Source organism: Notothenia rossii (assembly GCF_949606895.1).
Source record: "Notothenia rossii genome assembly, chromosome: 2".
NCBI lineage: Eukaryota > Metazoa > Chordata > Actinopteri > Perciformes > Nototheniidae > Notothenia > Notothenia rossii.
The window spans coordinates 84,431,400-84,454,909 of record NC_136904.1 but is presented as its reverse complement, the minus strand read 5'-3'; the positions used below and the strand labels follow the sequence as shown (position 1 = coordinate 84,454,909).

The window sequence follows — 23,510 nt, the reverse complement described above, 5'->3', positions numbered from 1 at the left end:
TCACCCCAAATTGCTCCAGTGGGGATTGTCCACAGTATTGAGTATGTAACTCGCTTTGGATAAAAGTGTCTAACATGTAATGTAATATAAGGTCACATAAAGCTTCGCTCCAGTTCCCTTTAACAAAACATTCTCTGAGTTGCTTGCAATAGACAGTATGAAGCTCAATACACACCTGCAGGCAGCCGCCACTGTCCCAGCTTCCTCTGAGGTCTCCCCAGGTCTGAAGAGTCCTGCCTGTATCCTCCTCTGTCTGACAACGTGGGGCTCAGCAGCTGCTGGAGACCACTCATCTAAACAAAGCAGAGATATGCTTTGTTACACCACTGCGAGCGCACACCTGCAGGTTATATGATGCGCTTGCTGTACATCAAGCTGTGAGCATGTGTGAGTGTGTAAACAGGGCTGCTATGCATGTGGGGCTTTACCTCAGGCTGCGAGGGGTTGTCCGGGTTGTTGGTATTGTGGTCTTCACTCGGCAAGGTGGTCTCTATGCTGGGGGGGTTGAGGAAGCGGCTGAGCTCCTGCTGCTGGCTCTCTCTCAGGCTGTGGATGATGCTACACGACTGCTGCTGCTTCTGCAAGGGCATACGGACATATGTGGTCAGTGTGTGATGCTGTACGGCGGACTGTACATGTGGTTTTTTTGGAACTTCCCCTGGGAACGAGTTCATATTTGTGTGATTTCTGTTGAGAGACTTACCGCCCGGATGCGCTTCAAGCATTTCTTGAGCCACATGCGAATGGTCTGCTTGGCAACCTCTTCTTCAATGGTGTACTCCAACTGTTCCCTGGCCAACAGCTCCTCCAGCTGGAGAGACTTTCTAATGTCCACTGAGCGATAAGACAGCATGCTGTACACACACACAACACACCCCACACACACAGACATACAGCCAAAAGAGGGACATATTTAGTGGAATTAGTTATGCTTTTCTAAAATCAAAGATTATCGGCGCCTTAAAGCGTAAACACTACTTACACATGTAAAGCTGTGGAAATCACAAGTGAACAGAAGCAGCACTAAACCAACAAGAACACTTCTAAAGCCTAAAATGATTGGATTTGATATGACTAACGCTACACTTTAAAACCCTAAATTATTTTTTTCCAGGGGCAATCAAGATAGTGAAGAAAATCAGTCTCCATTTCTCTTTAGAAGCAGGTTTTCTCCGTGTTTTTAAAAAAAATGTGGACCATTATATATGGATAAAATAGGTATAAATGTACATTAAAAAACGTGACTAGTAGAGAGTTACTGTAATATGTCATTGAAAACATTCAGTGAAGGAGGGTACGAGTGTACTGCTCAGTATTAGCCATAGACTCTGAATAAGAAGTGGTTGCAGTCACTGTGATATCAATCATTGGTTTGTGGACTACAGTTTTAATGGCTTTTGCCGTATTCTCTTTTTTTTGTAAGCAGCAGTGACACTGGAAAACACTGAGGTAGATTTGTGTCAATCACAAGATACATACACTGCTTTATTGTCTATTTTACTCTAAGTAGATCAAAAATGTGCTAAATGAACATCAATTTGTATGTAAGACAATTGATTAAGTAATTAGTGGATTTGCCTCCTGCGTCATATTACAAAGAAAGCCATTTTAAGATTTTTAATTCAACATAGGCTTCACTTTACACAGCAGTGGGTTGGCGCCTGATATTGTCGTTACATTGGGTTATCTTCGTGGGTTGGCCTTAAACACTTCTACACTGTATCTACGTCAGGTGGTTGTGGTGTTGCATTGTCACCTGAGCACATCATGGAAGGTCACGTCCCCTCCACTGTGCAGGCGCTCCATCTCATAGCACATGTGTTTGAACAGCAGCTTGTCTTTGTCCAGGTCCACCTCCAGCCGGCCTCGGAGCAGTCGAAGCAGGAACTTCACTTTGGATGTGGGGATCAAACCCTGGGGAAACATCATGAAACAATTGGGTTATTCAAGGCAGTGGCCTGATTCAAGTCTATAATGCTGCATATTTTTTATTTACCAAAAAATACATTACATTACATTCTAAATATACTTTTAGATTTATGTTAAAGGTCCCATTTCATGGCCATTTCCACTGATCATAATTCCATTGTTGAGGTCTACTAGAATAGATTTATATTGTGCAATTTTCCAAACTCACATTGATTTCTCATACAGCATCTCTGTAAACTACGTGTATTCACTGAATTTCACTCTCTGCCTTTAACGGCTCGTTGTAGCTCCAATAGCTCCAGCCCCCACCCCCTGTGAGCACAGTGTGCTCTGATTGGTTGGTTCACGTTGTAAATCGCGCTAAGCTCCGTGGAGGTGTTGTTTCCTTGTTTAGCGATACATAGCGAAACACAGCCAAACTCACCCTGAGCACACACAAAGTCACAGCCGAAGTAAAAACAATAAGTGTGGCTTGATATTGAGTAAGAAAAAGGTTGATAAACGCTGTGAGAATGGGTCTGCAGAGAGAATTTCGCCGCGATCCAAACTCTCTGTTATCAGCCTGCAGCCAGGGAGGAGAGATCAGCAGAGCTGCATGCACTGAGTGTGTGTGTGAGGAAGTCCGTGGATTGGTCAATTTGGACCAATCAGCGGGGGCTTAACGTAACGGCTCCACGGATTGGTCCATTTGGTTCCGGGTAACGCATGACATCATGAGTTACCCGGAAGAATCAATGGACAGTGACGTATCTCCAACGAGGTGTTTTGGGGAGGTCTTTTCTGTGTTAGAGTTTTACTCGCTACAGGGTGTACTTTGAGGGTTTTGACTCGGCAGACCGTTTACATGCAGAAAAACCTTCATAAACACACAAGGAGACGGGTAATAACCGGAAAAGCATGACATGTGACTATTATTTTTCAATCATTTCCTGTTTTATTTTGTCCTTGAGGTTTAGTTATTTTCATGCATTGGTTATGGGATATCAGACCATAGTTACATAGTGACTAAGATACATATTGCTCTGTATGTTATAAGTGTACATGCTTCCACAAATAATTCATCAGAAAAGCCTACGGTACTTCCGGATGACATTATGGATGAATGAAAGGGGGCCTACCTTTTTAATCCAGCACCCACTGTTATAATTACTTTTACTCCTATCTCTCAATGCCACACTTCATTCCCTTCAGCCTTACTCATTAGCAATCATCCTGCTTTTATTTTCTCTCTATATTATCCTGTGCTCCAAGCCATATGATCACCACCCTGTCTCCTCTGCGGTGTCCTATAGCACATCTCTCACCTCCCGTTTGTCATCCACCATGTTCCAGATGATTTGGAAGTGCCTCAGGTCATTATAGCTCAGCAGCTGGTCCTCCTCAGTGGAGTAGAACAGAGAGAAGTTCTCCACGATGATGGCTGCAGCAAAAGCAAAATATATTAATGCTCACGGATGCAAATATTCAATGATAGCATTTCATTTTAAACTGCATAACCCGCAATAGTATAACAATGGATGCTAAATGTTCTGTCGCCCTTTATAGCTCTAAATGTCTTTATGATGCCATGAGTCTGAGACTAAATGGATGTTTCACAATAATGTCTTGATTGAAACCCAGACTTTTTCAATGATAAAGCTGATAAGAGACTAAGAAAAGGATAATTCATTTCACACCGTTTTTTCCACTCGATTCTCCAGCCTAGTTTCATTCATACAACAATCACTCGAGCTCTTCTTGCTTTTATCATCTTTTGCTTCTTTTGTGTGTGACCTTAAGATATTTTTTTGTAAAGAAAGTGATCTTTATAAAAGGTGCTCTCTTATTGTAAAAAGTATCTGAGGGTTAACTTATGAGTCACCATCTGTGTCTTTCCAGACAAGATTTCCACAAAAGAGTTATATTCAGATACAGTCCACAAAACCAAATAATAGACTCTATAGAATATGATTTTCTTCCATGTCATTCTGCCTCTCTCCCTCTTCCTATGATGGCCTCTGACGTTAGAACAAAATAATCATTTCTGCATGATAGAGTTTGATCATTGCGTTGATAATAAGCTGCAATAAACTACATTATACTCTCTGGAGAAACTTTTTATTGTCTCTTTGGAGAGATGACAAACCCCACAACTGTGTTTTATGAGCTGCAGTCTTGCGCAATAAAAAGCCGTATGAAATAGAGCCCTTGCTGTTTGTTTGCTTCCAGAAGTTTGTCATCCTTTTGAATTGCTTTCAGACAGGCACACAGTTTTGTGCCCAAGTTGAATGCAAGGCCCGATAATATGGGGGTAAACTGATTTGGTGCACAAAATAATAATAATAATAATAATAATAATACATGACATTTATATAGCGCTTTTCCTGGTGTTCAAAGGCCTTAAAATGATATCAATCTACACACACTGACCTACGAGTAGGTTGAGCATGATGTAGGCTATAATGACGTAGAAAGAGCAGAAATAGATAAGCGCTCCAGCGTAGTTTCCACAGTCAGTCTCCCAGTAGCGATGTTTATCGGGGGTGCAGAACGGGGCCTGCACCTGGGGACAGGGAAATAAAACATAAATCATAACAAATGCTTCCTGAGTGTCACAGTAAATGGTTTGGTTCACCAAAGTTACAACAGAAACATAGAGTGATACATATTGCCATGCAGACAGCCATGTCAGCAGTTTTGGGTTATTACTTTGCTAAAGAGTAGTTATGGGGGAAACTGCTGACAGTGCGGTCTGTGGAGTATCTCACATTTGATGTACAACTGGGAGTAACCAGAGTAACTGTATTTTATTTTAGCTGTGAGAACAATATAGAAACATCTATTGGCCCCCATTGTATTGAGGTAGCGGCAGAAAATTGAGGTGAAGCGACCTTTGCATCGCAACATATAACGTTAACAATTTACAGCTTTGTTCATTATTGGGAATGAATGGTTTGCTCATGTGTGTGTGGGTTTGTGTGCTGGATCTACAGCTCATCTTACCATACAGTCGTGCATGATTTTGTTCCAATCTTCCCCTGTGACAATACGGAAGAGAACGGTGATAGCCTTCCCAGCTGTGGAGAAGTTGGCATGCCTGCGATGAGGGAAGACAGCATCAGATAAGGACTAGTTTGACTTGATCTACTGCATACAGCATGTAGTGCTCTTCAGGGGGAACAAGCAGAATGAGGGTCTGGTCGATAAACAGAAGATCCATCTTTACCGGTTAATGTTCTCTCCATATTTGACAGTGCCAAAAAGCACAACGCCAGCAAATGCGTAGCAGAGGAGGAGGAGGAACATGCCCACGATAATGAAGAAGCTCTTGTACATGCTGACCACCACCGTCAACAGCAGCATCTTCAGAGTCACCTTTATTTATCACACACACAGGCACACATTTTTATTAGTATATTTTTGTTGATAAAATACACATTATTTTTTGGAGTTGTATTTGATAAAATGCTTACATGCTTCCCACATATTGTAAAGAATCTGAAGACGATCACACATGTGCCCATCATGTAGGTGTATGCATTCTAGAGGGGGAAATAATTAGTTATTTGTGTAGTATTAGCTAAAATACTTAACATTGATTAAATGTTTTGAATGTTCCGTTAATGTGACAGCAATTTGTCTAACCAGTAAGGAAAAGTGCAGGACTATCCAGATGACGCCCAACACTGTGACCAGCAGGTCATAGCGATTCCTTCTGCTCTGCCAGTAACCCGCTGGAGACATGGCTATCAGCTTCATGGTCACCTGGGTAACCACGGCAACACAAAGTCATCAGACAGACATCTATTCCCAGAGGACGCAAGTATGGTCAAACGTTAAAACGGATGTATGAGTAGAAAAAAAAGCTCACCTCCAGTACAAAAATAAGGGTGAAGACCACTGACAAGGTGGCAAGGGGAAATGTTGCGTCACCTTTAACATCCCACTGTAACAAAAGCAGATGAACACATATTATATGTGTTTGGCAGCTTGCTTAAACTTGTCATTCAAAATACATCAGTCATAGAAAAAAGGAAAAGTGAATAACACATTTACATAATATAATGACATGAGGCATTACCTTGACTGAGAGAAGCACCGACTGTGCCAGCACCAGAACAGCAATGCCCCGTTTAAAGAAGGGGTGTTGAGTGATGTCATACATCTTGGCCCGAAACCCCCCGTTTTCTGTCAAGCAGATAAAAGACAAGAACATTTCCAGCATTAACATTCAGTCAGCATGGGACTCTTTGACAGAGTAAGTGATCAAATTCATAAATCTGAAAAGTCAGCTGATGCTTTATTTTGTGGTGGTACCCCTTATTCTCCTGCAGATGGCACTAATGGACTGTTTGTGTGTTCCTTTTACACACAATTGTGTCGCAGGGTTCAAATCTTCAAATGCATTTATATATGGTTTGTATCAAGAAAAAGGTAAAAAAAAAAAACTAACAATCACAGTCAAAATGTACCTTTATATTGTTAATAGTTACTGTAACATTACTGGCCAACTCTGTATTTCAGCTCCTAAAACAAAAATGTAGCTTAAACAGAAGATGGGCACATTAGGAAACTGAAGCTTGTTTTAAAAAGGAATGAGATGGAACTAATGGGATTGGCTATTACTGAAGGCCAACCTTACTTTACCTAATGTTACTATATTATATTTGCCCCAGGAGGAATATCACTGCTCTACAGCTTTCCAAAATGGCATTTCCCCTTTCAAATGCACTTTCTTAATCGTATGCTTATTTCATGTGTCAACTGTCCCCATGTGTCCACATCATAGCAGAAAATTGAATATCTAATGGACATGAAGTGCACGTTTAAGAATGTTACATCCAGTGGCAGCCTCCATGATTGAATATGACTCCAGAGCATAGAAACAATTCTTGCAAGTACTTTGATTAAAACCGTGGGAGTAAAGGCCGCCTCAGTGCTGTAATGATCTGCCAGTAGTGAGTGAGTGGAGCCAGAGCAGAGGGCCTCTGGATGTGGATCAAAGTCAGCTAGATACTGCTTGAGTCAGCAGCACTGCTACTAGAACTAAAGCCATTGATTTTCTGTTAGTTCTCAACTGTACTAACAAGCGTTTTCCCACACAGCCTCCAGGGCAATGCCTCTATTCTCATGACTCTATTCACAGGAGGAAAAACAACAGTGTAAATGCTCATTATTCCTGTGTTCCAATTTAATTGCTAGCAAGATAGAGTTTGAGTCGGTGGCAAATATTGGTTGTAGTGTTTTTAGCTCTTGAACTGTAACTTTAAGTGTATTCAACTTTCATGCTCAGCTGTAAATGTATATCCAGTGCGGAAGAAAACTGGTAGTATATTTGAACATGTAAAATGTTGATACATTCAGTGAAAGATTCCCTGACGAGGGCTGTGACATTTATGATTCAGTGTCTGGTATATCCGCGTTATCAGTCTTCCTATTCCGTTTGTTTATTACTGCTGCTAGTCATCATCTGGGTGTCGTGATTAGTCCTTCAAGGCATCAATCCTCGATGAAAAACAAGGACTATTAAATATGGATTAATCATGAAAGTGCTGCTAAACAATGCATAGGCACACCACACCATCAATCAGGGAACACGACAAAGACGTGACTTTCACACTTTGGCTTACATTATGTTTATGTTTATTATGTTTATGTTTATTAAGGATCCCCATTAGCTTTTGCTCTCGACAAAAGCTACTCTTCCTGGGGTCCGACACTTAAAACAATAAAAAAATAATACAACATTATACTCTGTCACTGATTTGTTTTACAGAATTTAAACCATTTGGTGTATATCTTTGTTTGTTATCTTGTGTGTGAGCACCTGGGCGGGGGGGCAGGTGGAGAGGCTGGGCGATTTTCAGTCGGCTCTTCAGATCCTCCCATCTCCTTTGGTCCACTGTTAGGAGAGCAGTGCCCTGGTGGTGGGAGACACACATTTTGAATACTGAAGCAGGTGTTTTTGCTAGCTTGGTGGTCTAAAATGAATACAATGTAACTGTTGCGTCAACGTTACTCTCTCATGACTTGTTGTTTAGTCTTGTTACTGAAACATAAAGAGAAAAAAACACCTGCAAAGTAATCTGAAAACCTACGGATCTGTATCTTTATAAACCCCTCTCACCTTATTCTCGTTGAAGTTTGCAATAACGACGCCCACAAACAGAGTGAGTCCAATCATGCATCCCAGAAACACAAAGACATGGATGTAGATGCCATGGATCTGCAGAAACAGAGGTATTACAACTGTCACAGTATTCTTATAAAATAGAAGTCAGAGGTAAAAAGAGCTCTTTGATGGCGGTGATTTAAAAGTCAAAAGTAACAAGAGGTTGAGTACCGGTCCAACTCTGTGAATTATGACATCTCGGACCTCCACCCAGCCTTTGAGGGACAGCACTTCAAACAGAGCCAACATGGCATTTCCCACATTGTCAAAGTTAAAATTACGAGGGTTGGCCCTGGGGAAGGACAGAGGGGACACATCAATCACTGGCTGAAGAAAAACAACCATAAATCAGGCATTAATAAAAGAAAAAGAAGCAATAAGTCATACCAGACTCTTGGTACCCAGAAACCGGGCTTCTTCTCTCCAGGCCTTAGCTTCAAGTTGAGGTTCTTGGAAACGCTGACATTTATCCGGAATATACCGTGGCAATCGTCCTATTATCAACAGCACAGTTTACAGGAAACACACGACAAGTAAAACAGGTGGCTGTTAGTGAGGTGCTTTACGATAAAAGTTGTATTAAAACTTAAACAATTAATTTAGCAACAAACCATCTTATAATATAACAATAACACTGGACAGTATTTTTTAATTATTCATAAGTGGCGTTAATAAGAAGCCCTCATCTTAGACAATTCAAAAGTCATAATATTTGAAAAGTTATATGTTTCTTTATTGATGTATAAGTTAATGGATAAAATACAATTTCTCAACATAAATCTTGGTGAGTACAATGATGTTATTATTAGTAGGAACAATAGCCAAAATAAAAAATAACATGTAGAGACTTGATTGAGCCTTATACTGTTAAACATCTCTAAGTGGTTTTCTATATAATAATATATGGCACATACTAAAAGGAGTACCGTATATAAAAGGAACCACTGGAATATTGATTTGACTTGGATATCCCTTGTATTTCCTCAGCGGGGAGCGTACAATGAGAGGGGGGTTTAGTGAGGAGATTATGTTTCTTGCTATACCCGAACATGGATATGGGGGTCGTTGCACTTTGCAAGCTTTCCGGCGAACAGTTGAACTCCAAAGCTTGCGAACACCAGCATCAGTGTGAGGAGCAGAATGGAAACCTGCAAGAGAATCGATCAAGAGTTTAAGGTTAAACATAATTATAAGCCTGTGAGATTAGAGAGTAGGATAAGGATGTCAGACAGCAACATGTAGAGACTTCTGATGTGAAAATCCAAGTCAGACCTGGGGAGAATCAGTAATTACTGGAGGCTTCTGATAATATAATAACATCACAGGTAGGCAAAGCAAAAGGTAATCAAAACCCAGAAATGGCCAGGAATGTGCAACATCAGCAGAATCCAATAAAGAGGAATAAGATGCTAGTGTACAAATTCCGGTTGTATTTTTACATGTTTTAAGCCATGTACTACAAATCATAAACCTTTTACTGCCGGACATTTTCAAAAATATATATTTTTTTATAAATATTTTTACAGTTTTAAAGTATTGGATTCAAGCATCTTCATTGGAAGTTTAATAAAATACTGCACCGAAGTCCAAGAAATAAACTACCTGCTAGACAATGGAAACACAGGTATGTTTCAAATAATTTCTTTAATTTTTGTCTTGATTGAGTGGTCAGAAGTAAGCAAAAGATGGACAAGACTGAGCTATTTTCATGCAAATGTATCTGCAAATGTCAGCAGTGCATATCAATAGAGAACATTGTTTTTTTGAATTATTAACATAAATCTCGCTTCTAAAATCTAAATATTGTAATATTGTAATATTGTACGGAGCCCCTAAAGGGACATGGAAAAAAAAAAAATGGAGAGAGAAAAAAAATAAAGTCAGGAAAACGGATTTGTTTCTCGTGCGCACGAGAAACAAATCCGTTTTCCTGACCTAATTTTTCTTGGAGAAAGTTACCGATGCACCAAGGAGGAAGTGGAACACACATTAGACAACCATTTCATTGCAGACTGTTCTGTTTACGTGGGGAAATGACAGAGCATACATTATTTGAGATAGACTATATTTTGAAGTCAGACTTAATTTTATGGACATTTCGGCCAGGGGTGTAGAGCTATTGGTTTAAGCACAGGATTGGTAAAACAGGAGAGTTTGTAAACCAGTCTGCTTTGATCTATGAATTAATGTCCGTGACTCGCAGAGTACCTGCTTCCCCCGCAGCTTTTTTTATAGGGAAACAAACACTCAGAACACACACACAGAGCCAGTGGCGGACTGCGCCACCCCCCGTTGACAGTTTACGTCGGCTGGGCAGGGTGAGATTCCCGGGCTGATTTTTAGTCCCAGTCCGCCCATCATGCGTCCTGATGACCGGCGATCTCCTTCATAAAACTAATAAAAGGGGGAGTAATCGGGCAGTTCGGTGTGTGTGTAGAGGTGTGTGTGGTTAAAACGGCCTGTGGTCACTCTTTATAGCTGTTCAATGAAGGTAAACACAGAAGGCGGTGCGTAAAAGCTCTTTGAGCGCTGGTGCTGCTCTTTTCTGAGTTACACGTCCCGCTGCCTCCTGGAGTGACCACACACCCCTGGCCGAAATGTCCTTAAAGTGAAGTCTGAGTACAAAATATATCTCAAATAATGCACTGTCATTTCCCCACGTAAACATAACAGTTTGCAATGAAATGGTTGTGTCCTGTGCGCTTCACTTCCTCCTTGGCGCACCGGTAACTTTCTCCCCCCAAAAAAATCAGGATAACGGGTTAGTATCTCGTGCGCACGAGATACTAAGTCGTGCGCACGAGATACTAACCCGTTATCCTGACTTCTTTTTTTCCTCTCTGTTTTTTTTTTTTTTTTTCATGTCCCTTTAGGGGCTCTGTAATATTGTATTGCAAAGATGTACAAAAAAAATAAATAATAAACATTAAAAGCAATTTTTTTATATATGCACTATTTGACCACACACAAGTGGAAAGTGTACATAGCTAACCACTAACCAGCAGAATCTCCTTGAATCCTTTGATGACCTCCCGTACCACCTTCCTCATCTGGGGCACCAGCTTGAAGATCCTGAGCGGGCGCAGGCTGCGCAGCATCATCAGCAGCTGAGCCCCCGACTCAGGAGGGACATCAGTGGGCAGCCAGCACAGAAAGATCAGACTCACCTACAGAGAGACACAGCAAGGACAGCCATGAGGGTGAGTGGAAATAAATAATGTTACAGACCGTGCTGTGTGTTCATGCAACAGGTTCACCATGTGATTTACATCAGAGGCAGTTTTAGACCAAATGAACCGGGGGGGGGGGCCGTGCTGGGGCCAGTGGTATTATGAGAGAGGGGCACATTTAGTGTGGGACATTTGAGACAAAGACAGTGATCAAGATATTTAACAATTTTAGCGTATATAAATTCATAGTACAACAACTAAAAAACAAAAACATGCTGGTATTTTGTTTAAGTAACATCATTTTGGTCAGTTACATAGACTTATCTTTCTGAGGGGGGCCACAGGGCGTCCAAGCCCAATGTTAAGGGGGCTGACCCCTGTTGGCCTCCAATTCCCTTATCAGAACCAACCATGAGACTATGTTCTACTGCAAGCCCACTGAACAATATACTAAAGTTGAAACTGTCTTTTGAATAAACCACATGTAAATTACAGACATTTCAGAAATCCAAGAACATTATAAACCGGATGACAGTGAGGCCACACAACTGCTGTTATTTACATAATAATAGTTCTCAGCTATTCTTGAAAAAGGAAAAAAAGACTTGTGCTTAAAGAGCTTTTCCGAGGGTTTATATTAGATGAGTTTTCTCACGAGATAGATGAAGATGTCCATGACTCCTCCGAAGTCTCTGATGACGGCTGTGGGGGTGAAGAACAGACCGTCGGCCATGATCTTCAGGTTGAGCTCGATGCTCATAAAGATCACAAACACGTACTCCCCGACCTGAAACAGAGGGCATGGATGTATCAACAATCTGTCCAATTATGAATCTGCTCGCTTGCTCATGCAGCCATTGATCCATCTGCTTATTATTACCTGCAGTGAAGGGGCATGCATGACCCTGGTGAAGGGGGATTCAAACATCATAGAGATGCAGGAGCAGATGGTGACAACAATCATAACCCAGTCCAAATAGGTGACGAGGCCCAGGAGATCGCTGCACACACACACACATTGACATTTAGAGAAATAGTATATTCACTGTAAATAGGTCAAGAAAGAAATTTGGTTTGCACTCAGGGATAATAAAAAAAAAAAAAGAGAAGAGCAGACAAAGACAGAGGGAGGATTTGTGAGAAGAGGAATCAGAAAGTGAGTGAAAGAATCTGTGTGTGTGTGTGTGTGTGTGTGTGTGTGTGTGTGTGTGTGTGTGTGTGTGTGTGTGTGTGTGTGTGTGTGTGTGTGTGTGTGTGTGTGTGTGTGTGTGTGTGTGTGTGTGTGTGTGTGTGAGAGCAGCCCGTCTCTCCCACAGAAAGATGTCAGTGAAAATCCCCCGTCGCCAAACAGTATCTGATACAAAGGACTGCCTCTCACTTTAATGATCAGACCCTGCGCTCGGCTGGATTACGATCAGGTTGCATAATAGGTGGAATCTATTTCACAGCGCTCCACTTCACAATTTTCATTCCTTACCACCAGTTTTTGGCAAGCACAACAGGCAGGTAATAAGGTGCAGAATTAATAAGTATTCCACTGTTGTAGAATGAACAGATCAATAAAGAGTGAAGGAATCAATAAGTCATCACACTTACTACAGCTGGTGGTAGTTGGTGTTCTTCACTGCTCCTGTAATGGGGTCTGTTTTGGATCTAGATATGAATTCATACAAATGAAATGACATTTCAACATTTCGACAAGACATTAACCATTTTTGCCAGTATGCTGCAAATTAAACAAAGCAACAATTGGTACAACAGAGAGTTTACAGATTTTTTTTACTGAATAGCTTAATACCAATTTGTTACCATTTTGGGCCAGGAAACGCTGTCAATAGAATCTTAGAACATATAAAGATAATATGCTGATCTTACGCATTGAAGCGAGCTCGGACAATCATCCTGCAAAAGTTCCTGAAGCGGTGCTCCCGCCCCACGATGAAGAGAGGCTTATCAAAGTAAGGATGATTTTCCCTCAATTCCTCTTCCTGGACTTTTCTACACAGAGATGAGACAAAGACCAGTTAAGTAGGTTAAAAACAAGCAGTGAATGCACAACATACTTTCCTTTCATCAGAACTTTTCTTTACAGGGTGATAGTGTGTCAAAGTGTGTGAGGATACCTTTTCATCTCTGCTTGTTCTTTCTTTTCTTGGATCATCTTGATCTCACTGTCTTCTCTCTGTGCATTACGATAGCGAACTGTACTAGAATGCTTCAGAAATAAAAGAGACAATACAGGCATTTGATGAATATTGGTAGTTATACCTGTAATACACAACAAAAGGTGTGATTAAGAAACACTATTCTGAGAACATACAGTACAAGCACACAGTACAATGTGTCAGGATGTGTGTGTGTGTGTGTGTGTGTCTGTGTGTGTGTGTGTGTGTGTCTGTGTGTGTGTGTGTGTGTGTGTGTGTGTGTGTGTGTGTGTGTGTGTGTGTGTGTGTGTGTGTGTGTGTGTGTGTGTGTGTGTGTGTGTGTGTGTGTGTGTGTGTGTGTGTGTGTGTGCGTGTGTGTGTGTGTGTGTGTGTGTGTGCTCACATCCTGGGTGAGTGTCTCCAGAGACTTCCCTCGGCTGATCCTCTGACTACTGGAACCATGCCTCAGAGATCTGCAGATAAAAAAAAGAGCATACAGCTGAACAAAGAACTGTGCAGGTGTGTAAGATTGCAGTTGCATGCATTTCTGTGTGTGTGTGTGTGTGTGTGTGTGTGTGTGTGTGTGTGTGTGTGTGTGTGTGTGTGTGTGTGTGTGTGTGTGTGTGTGTGTGTGTGTGTGTGGTCAGACCTGCGCTCCTGCCGAATGTGATGCTGGACACTGAGTATGGAGCGTTCTTTAAGTGGCTGGCCTTCAATAGATCCACTTAGCATACGCTGTGTGGTACAAGCCCTGTGAAACACAAACAGGATTTTACTCAATAAAGTGAAGATTACAATACATTCAGTGTGTGAGGTCACCAGCTGGCAACCATACACACAGCTGCTCCATCCTCCCACCTGAGGAGCCATCTTCAACCATCGTCATTCTGGGCCCATGTGAGCGGCCATCCAGACTGTTACTTTGAAACAGTTTCCAATCATTCTATTAGTCAGTGTGTTTGTCTGTGTGTGTGTGGGCTCTCCAGTCATGTACCAGAACAGATCTAATGACACTGTGGGCACTGGCAGCGCTTGTACTTTAATCATTTACGAAGATTCTGAGAGATTGCTTGTTTATTGGCAGTAAGTATGCATGAGTGCCTGCGTATGTTGGACTGTGTATGTGTTTGCCTATATTGGTGCAGCTCTGAGCCTAACTGTGTGTTTGTGTGGAAGATGGCAGGCCAGACAGCACGTGTTATGACTACTGATATGGTGTCTATCTTTCAGACGGGCTGGATAAAGGAGGGGGGAGAGAGTGAGCCAGATTGGACATGGTGCCGGCAAGCTAATCTACACTTAGTGCCAGCTCTGCCATGCTGAACAGCAAATTATCCATTTACCTCATTGCGACAAATAATGAGTCTGAAGAGGGTCTGTGTGTGTGTGTGTGTGTGTGTGTGTGTGTGTGTGTGTGTGTGTGTGTGTGTGTGTGTGTGTGTGTGTGTGTGTGTGTGTGTGTGTGTGTGTGTGTGTGTGTGTGTGTGTGTGTGTGTGTGTGTGTGTGTGTGTGTGTGTGTGTGACAAAGAGAGGGAAGAATCAACAAAGCCTGAGTGCTGTTAAAGCATTGTATAGCTACATAATATTATATGCATGCATGTATAATATTTGTTTCACCCACATTAGGAAGTATTTCATGGTAGGGATGATGCATACACAGCTAGCTGGGGTCTCCAAGGATGGTGTCAATCCAAACTCTTATGATCTCCTGAGTTATGACCACATTGAAAGGTGGAGCAGGAAAGTGTAATAAAAAGCTGCCCTGAATACGCATTGAACTACAGCCACTGAAATGTTATTTTAAAAAACAACATACAATTGAACCAAATGCAGCTCACTGCTAAGGTAGAAGTTGTTTGACCTGCAAATCACTTTAACAATGCTGGGGGCTATAGACGGGTCTTACCGTAGGATTTTATTTATCGTATTTTCTTTTTCCAGGAGGTTACGAGCTCGGATACTAAATATTGACCTGCGAAGCTGAAAGAGCACAAAGTGAAAGTCCATCAGTTGATAGTTTGTTACTGTAGTGTACCATCCAAAAACACAACAAACGCAAAACTGTTTCAACTTATTGTTGTGTTTGTTTGTGTAAGTTAGAGAACAAGTGTGTGGAAGTACCTTTTGGTCGATATACTTGTTGTCTTCAATGGCTGAGCGTTTGGAGTGGTCACAAGAGGAGGATGATGCAGAGGGGAGACGCCGGAACAAACAACTGTTGTCCTGCTGTTGACGATCAATGAACTGCTTCATAAAACTCTCCCTAAGGTACACAAAAATACAGCACACACAGACACGATGAATTGTATGGCATCGTTTCCTACTTAAGAGCTCGATATCCTTAAACATGAAGAAATTAACACATTATATTATAAAAACAAACTATAATGGTGCAAATTGATATAATATATTGTAGCAGAAGCTTTCTGACACAAAATTGGTTACTATTTTCTAGGTGCAAATCTGAAATATTTGTCAGTATGTTAGATTCTGCTGAAAAATGGTGTCAACATCGACACTTTTAAAATGCTCAAGTCACAGTCTTGTTCTCACAAACTACTACTGTTCAATGTGATGAGCCAGTCTTTCTTGTGTTAGGGCTAATAAAAAAAGTGCCAACATTTTGTGTTTTTATTGGTTTTGTCAAGTTTCATTTAAAAGAGTAATCCAACTTTGTTTAATTAAACTGGCACTTATACTGCTCCGTTATATTTCAACTTTAGTCATCCCAAAAGTATGAGCTGTATACGTTCATTTGCCTGTGACTGCGTACCTTATCCTGGGCACGGTGAAATCAGACGGGAGCTTGGAGATCTGCACCATCTGAGGTCTGTTGGGGAACTTCTCGAAGATCCTGAGGCGTAGAGGGAGCTTCTCTTTGGTGTCAGCATTGGCTTCACTTTGCTTGAGCTAAAAGAGGGGGCGAGAGAATCCGTTCAGGCACAGCACAGCAAGACAAGACACTGTTGAAAGGGAAAGTCAGCCACTTGATGTGAGTGAAGAAGAGATTACAACAGGATACAAAAGGAAATAAGGACACTGTCACAGTAGTTTGTGTTTGGGAAGTTAGGGATTTTTGAGAACTGCATGAAGTAACCATTGGTATCTATGGAGAAATATACTTGAGTCTAAGCCTGGTAATGCATGAGACAACTGTGAAATGCAGATTGTATTCGAGGATGTAGGAGTGTAGCTTTATGTTTCTGCCTGATGGTGGCAGCAACACACTGACCTACAACACACACAGCAAATACAGTACAGACAACCACATTTAGGATGAGATCCCACTTACTTTTAGAAAATAATGGAGAAGGCAACAAAAGAAAAAGGAAAGATTACTTTGGAGTGGTTAATGGAGAAAAGAAAAGGTAGCGACAGTTGGAACAATGTGCATGAGTGCAGGCACACGTTGGAGAAATAAAAAGACGACAAAAGAAATGAAACCAATTATTTCCTTTTAATTACATATGAGGGAGGCTGATTGAAATCCCCTGCAGGTATTCTCTGTCTGGGTGCCGGGAGATAACCTCTGGTGCAAAGCAGATTAGGCTTGGAAATAAAATGCATTTGGGGCAACGGTGAGTGGCATCTTATCATTCAGAGCAGGAGACCGCTGTGAAACATATTGACTGGGCTCGGTGGTGAATATTTCTCCGTCAGTCATGCCGTTTGCCTGCCTGTCTACCAATGCAGACGTCCCTCCACGCTGTTCGTGTGTATTGGTCTTTCTGTCTGCGCTTGTCTGACTGTGAGCACCGGAATGACTGGAACAGCCCCTTGTATCTGCGGGATAACAGCCGGTGGGAAGGAGAGACCCGACAAAGGACGGGATGGAAATCTGTCTGTTTTCTTTTTCTAACAGACTAAAATGTGGGAGCTGCTTTTTTATCCTGAGTGGGTGAGAAGTGAGTGGCATACTGTGAAGATGGAATTATGTGCCAGCATTTGCTTGCCTAGCTTTTCTGTCTATATTATGTGTCCCAAGATAGACAGGAAATAAAAAAGGCAGAAACAGAGAGAAACTGAGCATGAGCCCAAAAAAAGTAAAAGAGAAATGCAGAAAATAAAGTATGAGACAAAACTTAAAGGATGATTACATATAGACATGTAGATTATGGTTTTAATGTGGCTTATAGCAATGAACAAAACACCACCTTACACTATATCTGCTTCAGCCGTGTGGTATTGAAAATAAAAACGAGTGGAGCAAAATATTGATCTTCTTTCCAGTGCTGCAGTTCTCCGGCTGAAACTTGCAGAAAGTGCTGCAGTCATCTCAAAATAGTACCTGCACATTACAGTATGTTGCTGAATTCCCAGCAAGCAGAACACACACAAACAAGAACATAGAGTGCAGGATTTATATGGACCATACTATTCCCAAAGGTCCTAATCAATTGGGCCAACTCAGCGAAATGTTCAGTTTAGCCAAGTCTCTACACCCTTATCTGCAGCAGTATCCCATTACAGCAAAACTGTCTGTGCCATGTATTGTCCTTTGTTGATCTATGTCTTAATCTCCAACACTCAGAAGATTTCGTTCTTCCCCACCACAGCAAGCATCTTTCCACATCTCTTTATGAAAGACTGCCCCAGTCTAGGAATCTTATTTTCATCCCCCATCCTTCCTTCCTTTCTATTTTCCCAAAAGAGGAGAAAGAGGATCTGCGGGGAGAGGAACGGACAAAACATTTAAAAAATAATTGCTATTCAAATGTATAAAAAATGTGTAGCGTAGGTGTTGCACACTGTAAGTCAATATATTTGTTTATTTATTTGTATACTGCATCTAGGGACCAACCAACTCCCATGCAGTCAATTTCATTTCAATTTACCATGGGAAAATAAATTAGAATCCACTGTTCCATGGAACATTTAGAATATCTTTTTAGGTAGGATCGCTATTGCACTTTATACCAAAAATATTTAGAATGCTAATTTCTGAAGTGTTTGTCTGCTACAATACCAACGTTTAGTTTCCTCTATTATTGACGCAGTGTAAACCTGTACAATATTTACATGTTGAGAAAATGCACTAGTAAGGTACTATAGATAACCATTAACTACACGCTAACACATTGGCCCTTCTGTCTGGTCAAAGGATCAATAGAGCACACATGGAAGAGCTTAGGAACAGAGCACTTACCAGTAAAAAGATATTATCTATTGACTTTTGGTTTGAGGTGTTGCTGTGTTATAGAAGATCATTTACTTTCTCCTTTACGTGCGCACATGACAATATTTTAAATGATGTAGATGCAAATCTGTGTAATTAAATGCACCCAGCATATTTCTATATGTCAATGTAATTAAAGTGGCTGTAATCAATATGTTTGTAGGAGCAAAGGATCAATAATTATAGCCTATGTAAAAGGTATCACTTGTGGTAATGAACACACTAAGAGAGTATATTGGACTTTCAAGAGCCAGGGGGACACAAACAAGGCTCCAATGAATGCTAATGTTGCTCGGTATTTGATAGATGTGTGATAAGGCAACTTTGCTAAAGGGTTTGCCATCATCAATGTGTGGCAAAACAAATCAGGTGTTCCACATTTGAGTGTTTAAGGATAAGCACTTTTCCCGAGTGTGTGTGTGTTTGTGTTTTTTATGGAAAATGCCGGTGTTTCTCTATATGTCACAGTGAATGGTTGATAAGTCAAAACTACCGCTTCGCTTGCCACAGATGAGATTTAGTGTATAGCGGTGTAACAACAGAGCCAAGACTAATGTGTTTTGCCTTGAGACCCATTCAGGTGACCTGCCACTGCTTCCCCCTCCATTCAAGCCAATTTCAGGCTCGGCTAAGCTAGGGAACTCTCCATCTGGGATTTCCACAGCTTTCCTTAACCAACGGTGAGCGATGGAGAAAAGCTAATGCTGACCATTAGCATTAGACCAAATCCAGTCATGGCCATAGTTCAGTGGGAGCATGGGGAGAAGATAAAACAGTCAGCATCAAAATGAACTCCGACAAGCGACTGGAGAGTCTAATACGATGGGGAGTGAAAACTATCAGGGAGGAAACACATGGGTCAAACACATAAAACCACTCCATGGAGACCCTGCTCACTTTGGCTCTCAGTATCTAGACCTCCATGTAACAAGTGTGATAACATACAATGTACTTTGCTTGATTTGACAGCTGCAGTAGCAACTACATTTAGCTGAACTCCTCCATCTGGAGGTTTTACCCTTTTCTGTTTAATATAGTCAATCAAAACATTTGTAATAGAAAATTAAACTAAGAAAGCAGAAAACTGAATCTGATTGGAAGAAGCAGCAAAAGATTGAATTAAAACCTTTTTAGAACGGATCCTCCAACTGCACCAAAACAACTTGGACATCACAGGTATAGCAGTTCAAAACATTAGAGGCAAGATCCTCATCTCTCTTTTAAACATTCTGGTAATCTGAGTATTAAAAAAAACAAAACACAAGCACCAGTTCTAAATACATGTTTTCCCACTGTGTAATTCATCTGAACCCACTGCCCAGTCCTGTGAAAGTGCATCAGAGAAATGCAAGCATAGAGCACAAGTGTATTTGAGGCTAGCCAATGAAACAATGGAAAACAGATGAACAACCGCCTACAAAAATGCTGCCCACACACACACTCTCCAAGTGCCTGTGGGAGGATGTACATACAGTCATCTGCATTTTACAATTCAGACATCAGAGCCTGCCATTCAGCTACAACACCAGACAACAGCTGTGTATGTGTGAGAAAGTGTGTATGTGTGGTCATAAACTACACATTTTAGTATTAACACAATACAGGCTTACTTTCTGAGTAATCGTTCATTCAGCATTGTAGATACTTAGACAAACAAAGTGAGTATGTTTCTGTGTATTTGTCTGTGTTTCCTATGACAGTCGTATCCATAATCTTTATAAAAACCAAAATGTATAAACAGTACACGTAGAAATGCCTATTTGCACCGCACATTCCCTTACAGTCTTGGTTGGGTAACCCCAGCCTTGGGCCAGTCCAGTTGTGATACCCAGGGGTGGAAGTGTTGAGAGAGAGAGAGAGTTAGCAGGGTCACCCGCTCCTCTCATTAGCTGGGTAATGAGCCATGTTATGGAGCTGCTGTAAAGCCACATGGCCTGTAAACCTTTAATAGCTACCACCAACCAACACCCAAAACAACTGCAGATACCATCTCAAATAATCGTAAATCCCTGGGTGGTAACCTTTGTTGGATGTCACATCTTCAATGTTCTCCGATATATTCCTCCAGTAGCTTTTGTATTTTCCATCTGTTTTGTATGTTAGATCTGTGTGGATATTTACCATAATACAAACCAAGTCACACATGTTTAACTGTACCTGTTCAACACATTCAATAGAGTACAACATCTTGGAAGACAATTGATTCCAACATTTTGAAATAGTTGCTCAACATATGCCTCCATTTTAGCCAGCCATGACGACTGTATGTGTGTGTGTGTGTGTGTGTGTGTGTGTGTGTGTGTGTGTGTGTGTGTGTGTGTGTGTGTGTGTGTGTGTGTGTGTGTGATTGTGTGTGTGTGTGTGTGTGTGTGTGTGTGTGTGTGTGTGTGTGTGTGTGTGTGTGTGTGTGTGTGTGTGTGTGTGTGTGTGTGTGTGTGTGTGTGTGTGTGTGTGTGTGTGTGTGTGTGTGTGTGTGTGTGTGTGTGTGTGTTCTTGATAGTTTAAGCACATGGCAGAGACATGGCACAGGGCCTGGAGTGTCTCCAATAGGAAACTGAAATGACATTCACAAGATAAGTACACATTGTATTGGGATTCTCAAGGGTTACGCTTTTCTGTTCTCTGCTCCCTCTGTCTTCCTCGCCTTTCTTCTCCTCCACTTAATCCCCAAATAAGTCCTTGGTCCATTAAATCACATACATGGAGGACAGGCTTTTAGTTTAACTCATAAATAATGAAATCCTTGGTGGGTTGCCATAGAACAATCCCTCTATAACACATTTGATCAAACTAAATTCTCCATAACAACATGTATATTCAAGCTGAGTGCCTTCAGCAGTACTCAGAGAGCAGACAGAATGCATAAACAAGCCATCCCACATGCACACAGATGCCCACATCGACATTCAGAAGAATCAGGTGTGATTTGGAGGGAAAAGCCCCGATTGTGTAACTGTTGCCACGGTGACACTGTATGTTCCAGTCACAGCCATGGAGCAGTGACTACTCATCCTAAACCTCATTTGTACCCAAAGCAAACATCCATCTTCCCTCTCCTTCTGTTCTCCTTTCTCTCCCTCCCCATGTGTTAATCTCTTCCTCCACCCTTATCGCTCACTCCATCTCCCATCTCCGTCTCCCATCTCCCTCTCCCACCTCCCTCTTCTCCCGTTTGATCTCTCACAGTCAATGCCAGATCATAGGCTACTCAGTTCAACTGACAAATATGGAATGGGAGGATAGACGCAGCTTAGCAAACAACCACACACTGTCACTGTCATGCTTCTCTCCATGCTAGCTTTGACAGGCCTGACACACGGGGGGCATCAAACTAATGCGGCATCACACCCTCCATCTGTGCCCTGGGGAACACCGCACAGTGTTTCTCCAAGGATGTTCATATGGCCCTCGCTCACAATAATGCCTGTTAAACTGATAATATATTAGGGATCTGAGAGGTCATCCATCATCATCCATCATCATCCATCATGCCACAACTGTTGCGCACGTAGACCTCGATGGCACCCACTTATAAACAATTGTCTTCTCCAGCCATAAATCTTTAAGCAACAACTGATTATAATTCAAGTGTTGCATGTGTGGTCTTTGCACTAGATGGCAGTGTGGGTAGATGGTAAAACCTATGAAACACACCGGGCTACTTTATCATTTCTAGAGCTTTTAACTGAGGCTAACACAGTCACATAATCTGGGGATCTAATATTTACAGCAACAATTATCCTTGAACGTGTGCAGAGGAAATCCTTTCCCAAGGCCATTTGGGTCTAAAATAACAAGGCCAGAGGCTACTGGGGACACACATGAATGGTTCAACGGATCTGTGGCAACACCTTGACACATTTTAATGGGGTATGACCAGGGTCAGGAAATGATATGTACTTGTACGAGCATGTCCTCTTATCCTTTGATTTCATCTTTGTTTCCCAATAAAAACAGCCAATAATAATATGGATAATGGTGCTGTACTTAAAATAATCAAACAATGATATGTTGGCTAACATTAGTTTTTTAACATTATAACCGTAGACTGTTATTTAATAAACGTACTTATCCGATTAGGATTTCTCAAATTTGCTGATATTTATTTGATATACAGTAAATTGGTTATAATAGGTTATTTTTCTGGTGAATAATACTAATAATTTGATGGGGGTTTCATATGGAAAATTAATGTCATTTGTTTACTTCTCAACATTTTACCAATGCTGAATAACCTAATAGTTGCTTATACAGTATACTTGCCAGTTCAATTCATCATCCAAGCTCTAATCTAAAAAAAGAAACACAAAGCCATTGCCTGAGTAAAACGCTGTATGTTACTCCAAGTATTTGTACTCAGGGTTCGTGCTCATGCTGTAGGTCAGTGGTTCCCAACCTTTTTTCCCAAGAGCCCCCCCAAATGACTCCTGTTGGAAGTTGCGCCCCCCCCCCCACACACACACACACAAGTGGGGGGGGGGGGGGGGTGGGCGCAACGGCGGTAATTAAAGTTTCAAAGTCTCAAAAATGCTACAACTACTGTCCCAAACTGGATGAATGTGAAGTATGTTGCTAAAGGAGGATGAAAGCGTAATTAAAGAGCACTATCGGAGTGACTTTGGTGGTTATTGGACTCAGGATTCATTCATTTGGATTCCCGCTGTATGAAGAAATTAAAGGACGACGCAAGTGGAAACAAGTCACAAAGGGATTAAACTGTTTAAAACACATGCTCAAAGTAAGCCGGATTTTGCCGATGTGTTTATGTGGATTCAAAAGTCGTAAATAATCTACAAAATGGAGGAGACCGATCTGACCGGGGCAACTGTGACAAATAATCCAACTGAAACCGGCATGGACAATGACTATGTTTTAGAAATGCGCTTATCCAGACAAGCCTGGTTTGGACACTTTACGGTCAGAAGAAACATTTCTATTA

General features: G+C 41.4%; 1 protein-coding gene across 1 annotated transcript in view; it reads right to left on the bottom strand.

The window, feature by feature from the left end:
• The window catches only part of nalcn (sodium leak channel, non-selective), a 65,422-nt gene that overhangs the window by 1,321 nt on the left and 40,591 nt on the right, over positions 1-23,510 (bottom strand). The window contains exons 18-45 of the mRNA XM_079666162.1: positions 16,169-16,305; positions 15,517-15,658; positions 15,302-15,375; positions 14,044-14,145; positions 13,798-13,867; positions 13,374-13,465; positions 13,126-13,248; positions 12,847-12,903; positions 12,131-12,251; positions 11,906-12,037; positions 11,080-11,247; positions 9,124-9,228; positions 8,468-8,574; positions 8,252-8,372; positions 8,036-8,134; positions 7,736-7,829; positions 5,990-6,096; positions 5,780-5,854; positions 5,554-5,673; positions 5,382-5,450; positions 5,135-5,283; positions 4,912-5,005; positions 4,339-4,471; positions 3,234-3,349; positions 1,757-1,914; positions 704-854; positions 429-578; positions 176-293 (exon numbers count right to left, since the gene is read on the bottom strand). Coding sequence (XP_079522288.1) covers positions 176-293; positions 429-578; positions 704-854; positions 1,757-1,914; positions 3,234-3,349; positions 4,339-4,471; positions 4,912-5,005; positions 5,135-5,283; positions 5,382-5,450; positions 5,554-5,673; positions 5,780-5,854; positions 5,990-6,096; positions 7,736-7,829; positions 8,036-8,134; positions 8,252-8,372; positions 8,468-8,574; positions 9,124-9,228; positions 11,080-11,247; positions 11,906-12,037; positions 12,131-12,251; positions 12,847-12,903; positions 13,126-13,248; positions 13,374-13,465; positions 13,798-13,867; positions 14,044-14,145; positions 15,302-15,375; positions 15,517-15,658; positions 16,169-16,305 — 3,184 coding nt within the window. The remainder of the gene's footprint in view (positions 1-175; positions 294-428; positions 579-703; positions 855-1,756; positions 1,915-3,233; positions 3,350-4,338; positions 4,472-4,911; positions 5,006-5,134; positions 5,284-5,381; positions 5,451-5,553; positions 5,674-5,779; positions 5,855-5,989; positions 6,097-7,735; positions 7,830-8,035; positions 8,135-8,251; positions 8,373-8,467; positions 8,575-9,123; positions 9,229-11,079; positions 11,248-11,905; positions 12,038-12,130; positions 12,252-12,846; positions 12,904-13,125; positions 13,249-13,373; positions 13,466-13,797; positions 13,868-14,043; positions 14,146-15,301; positions 15,376-15,516; positions 15,659-16,168; positions 16,306-23,510) is intronic.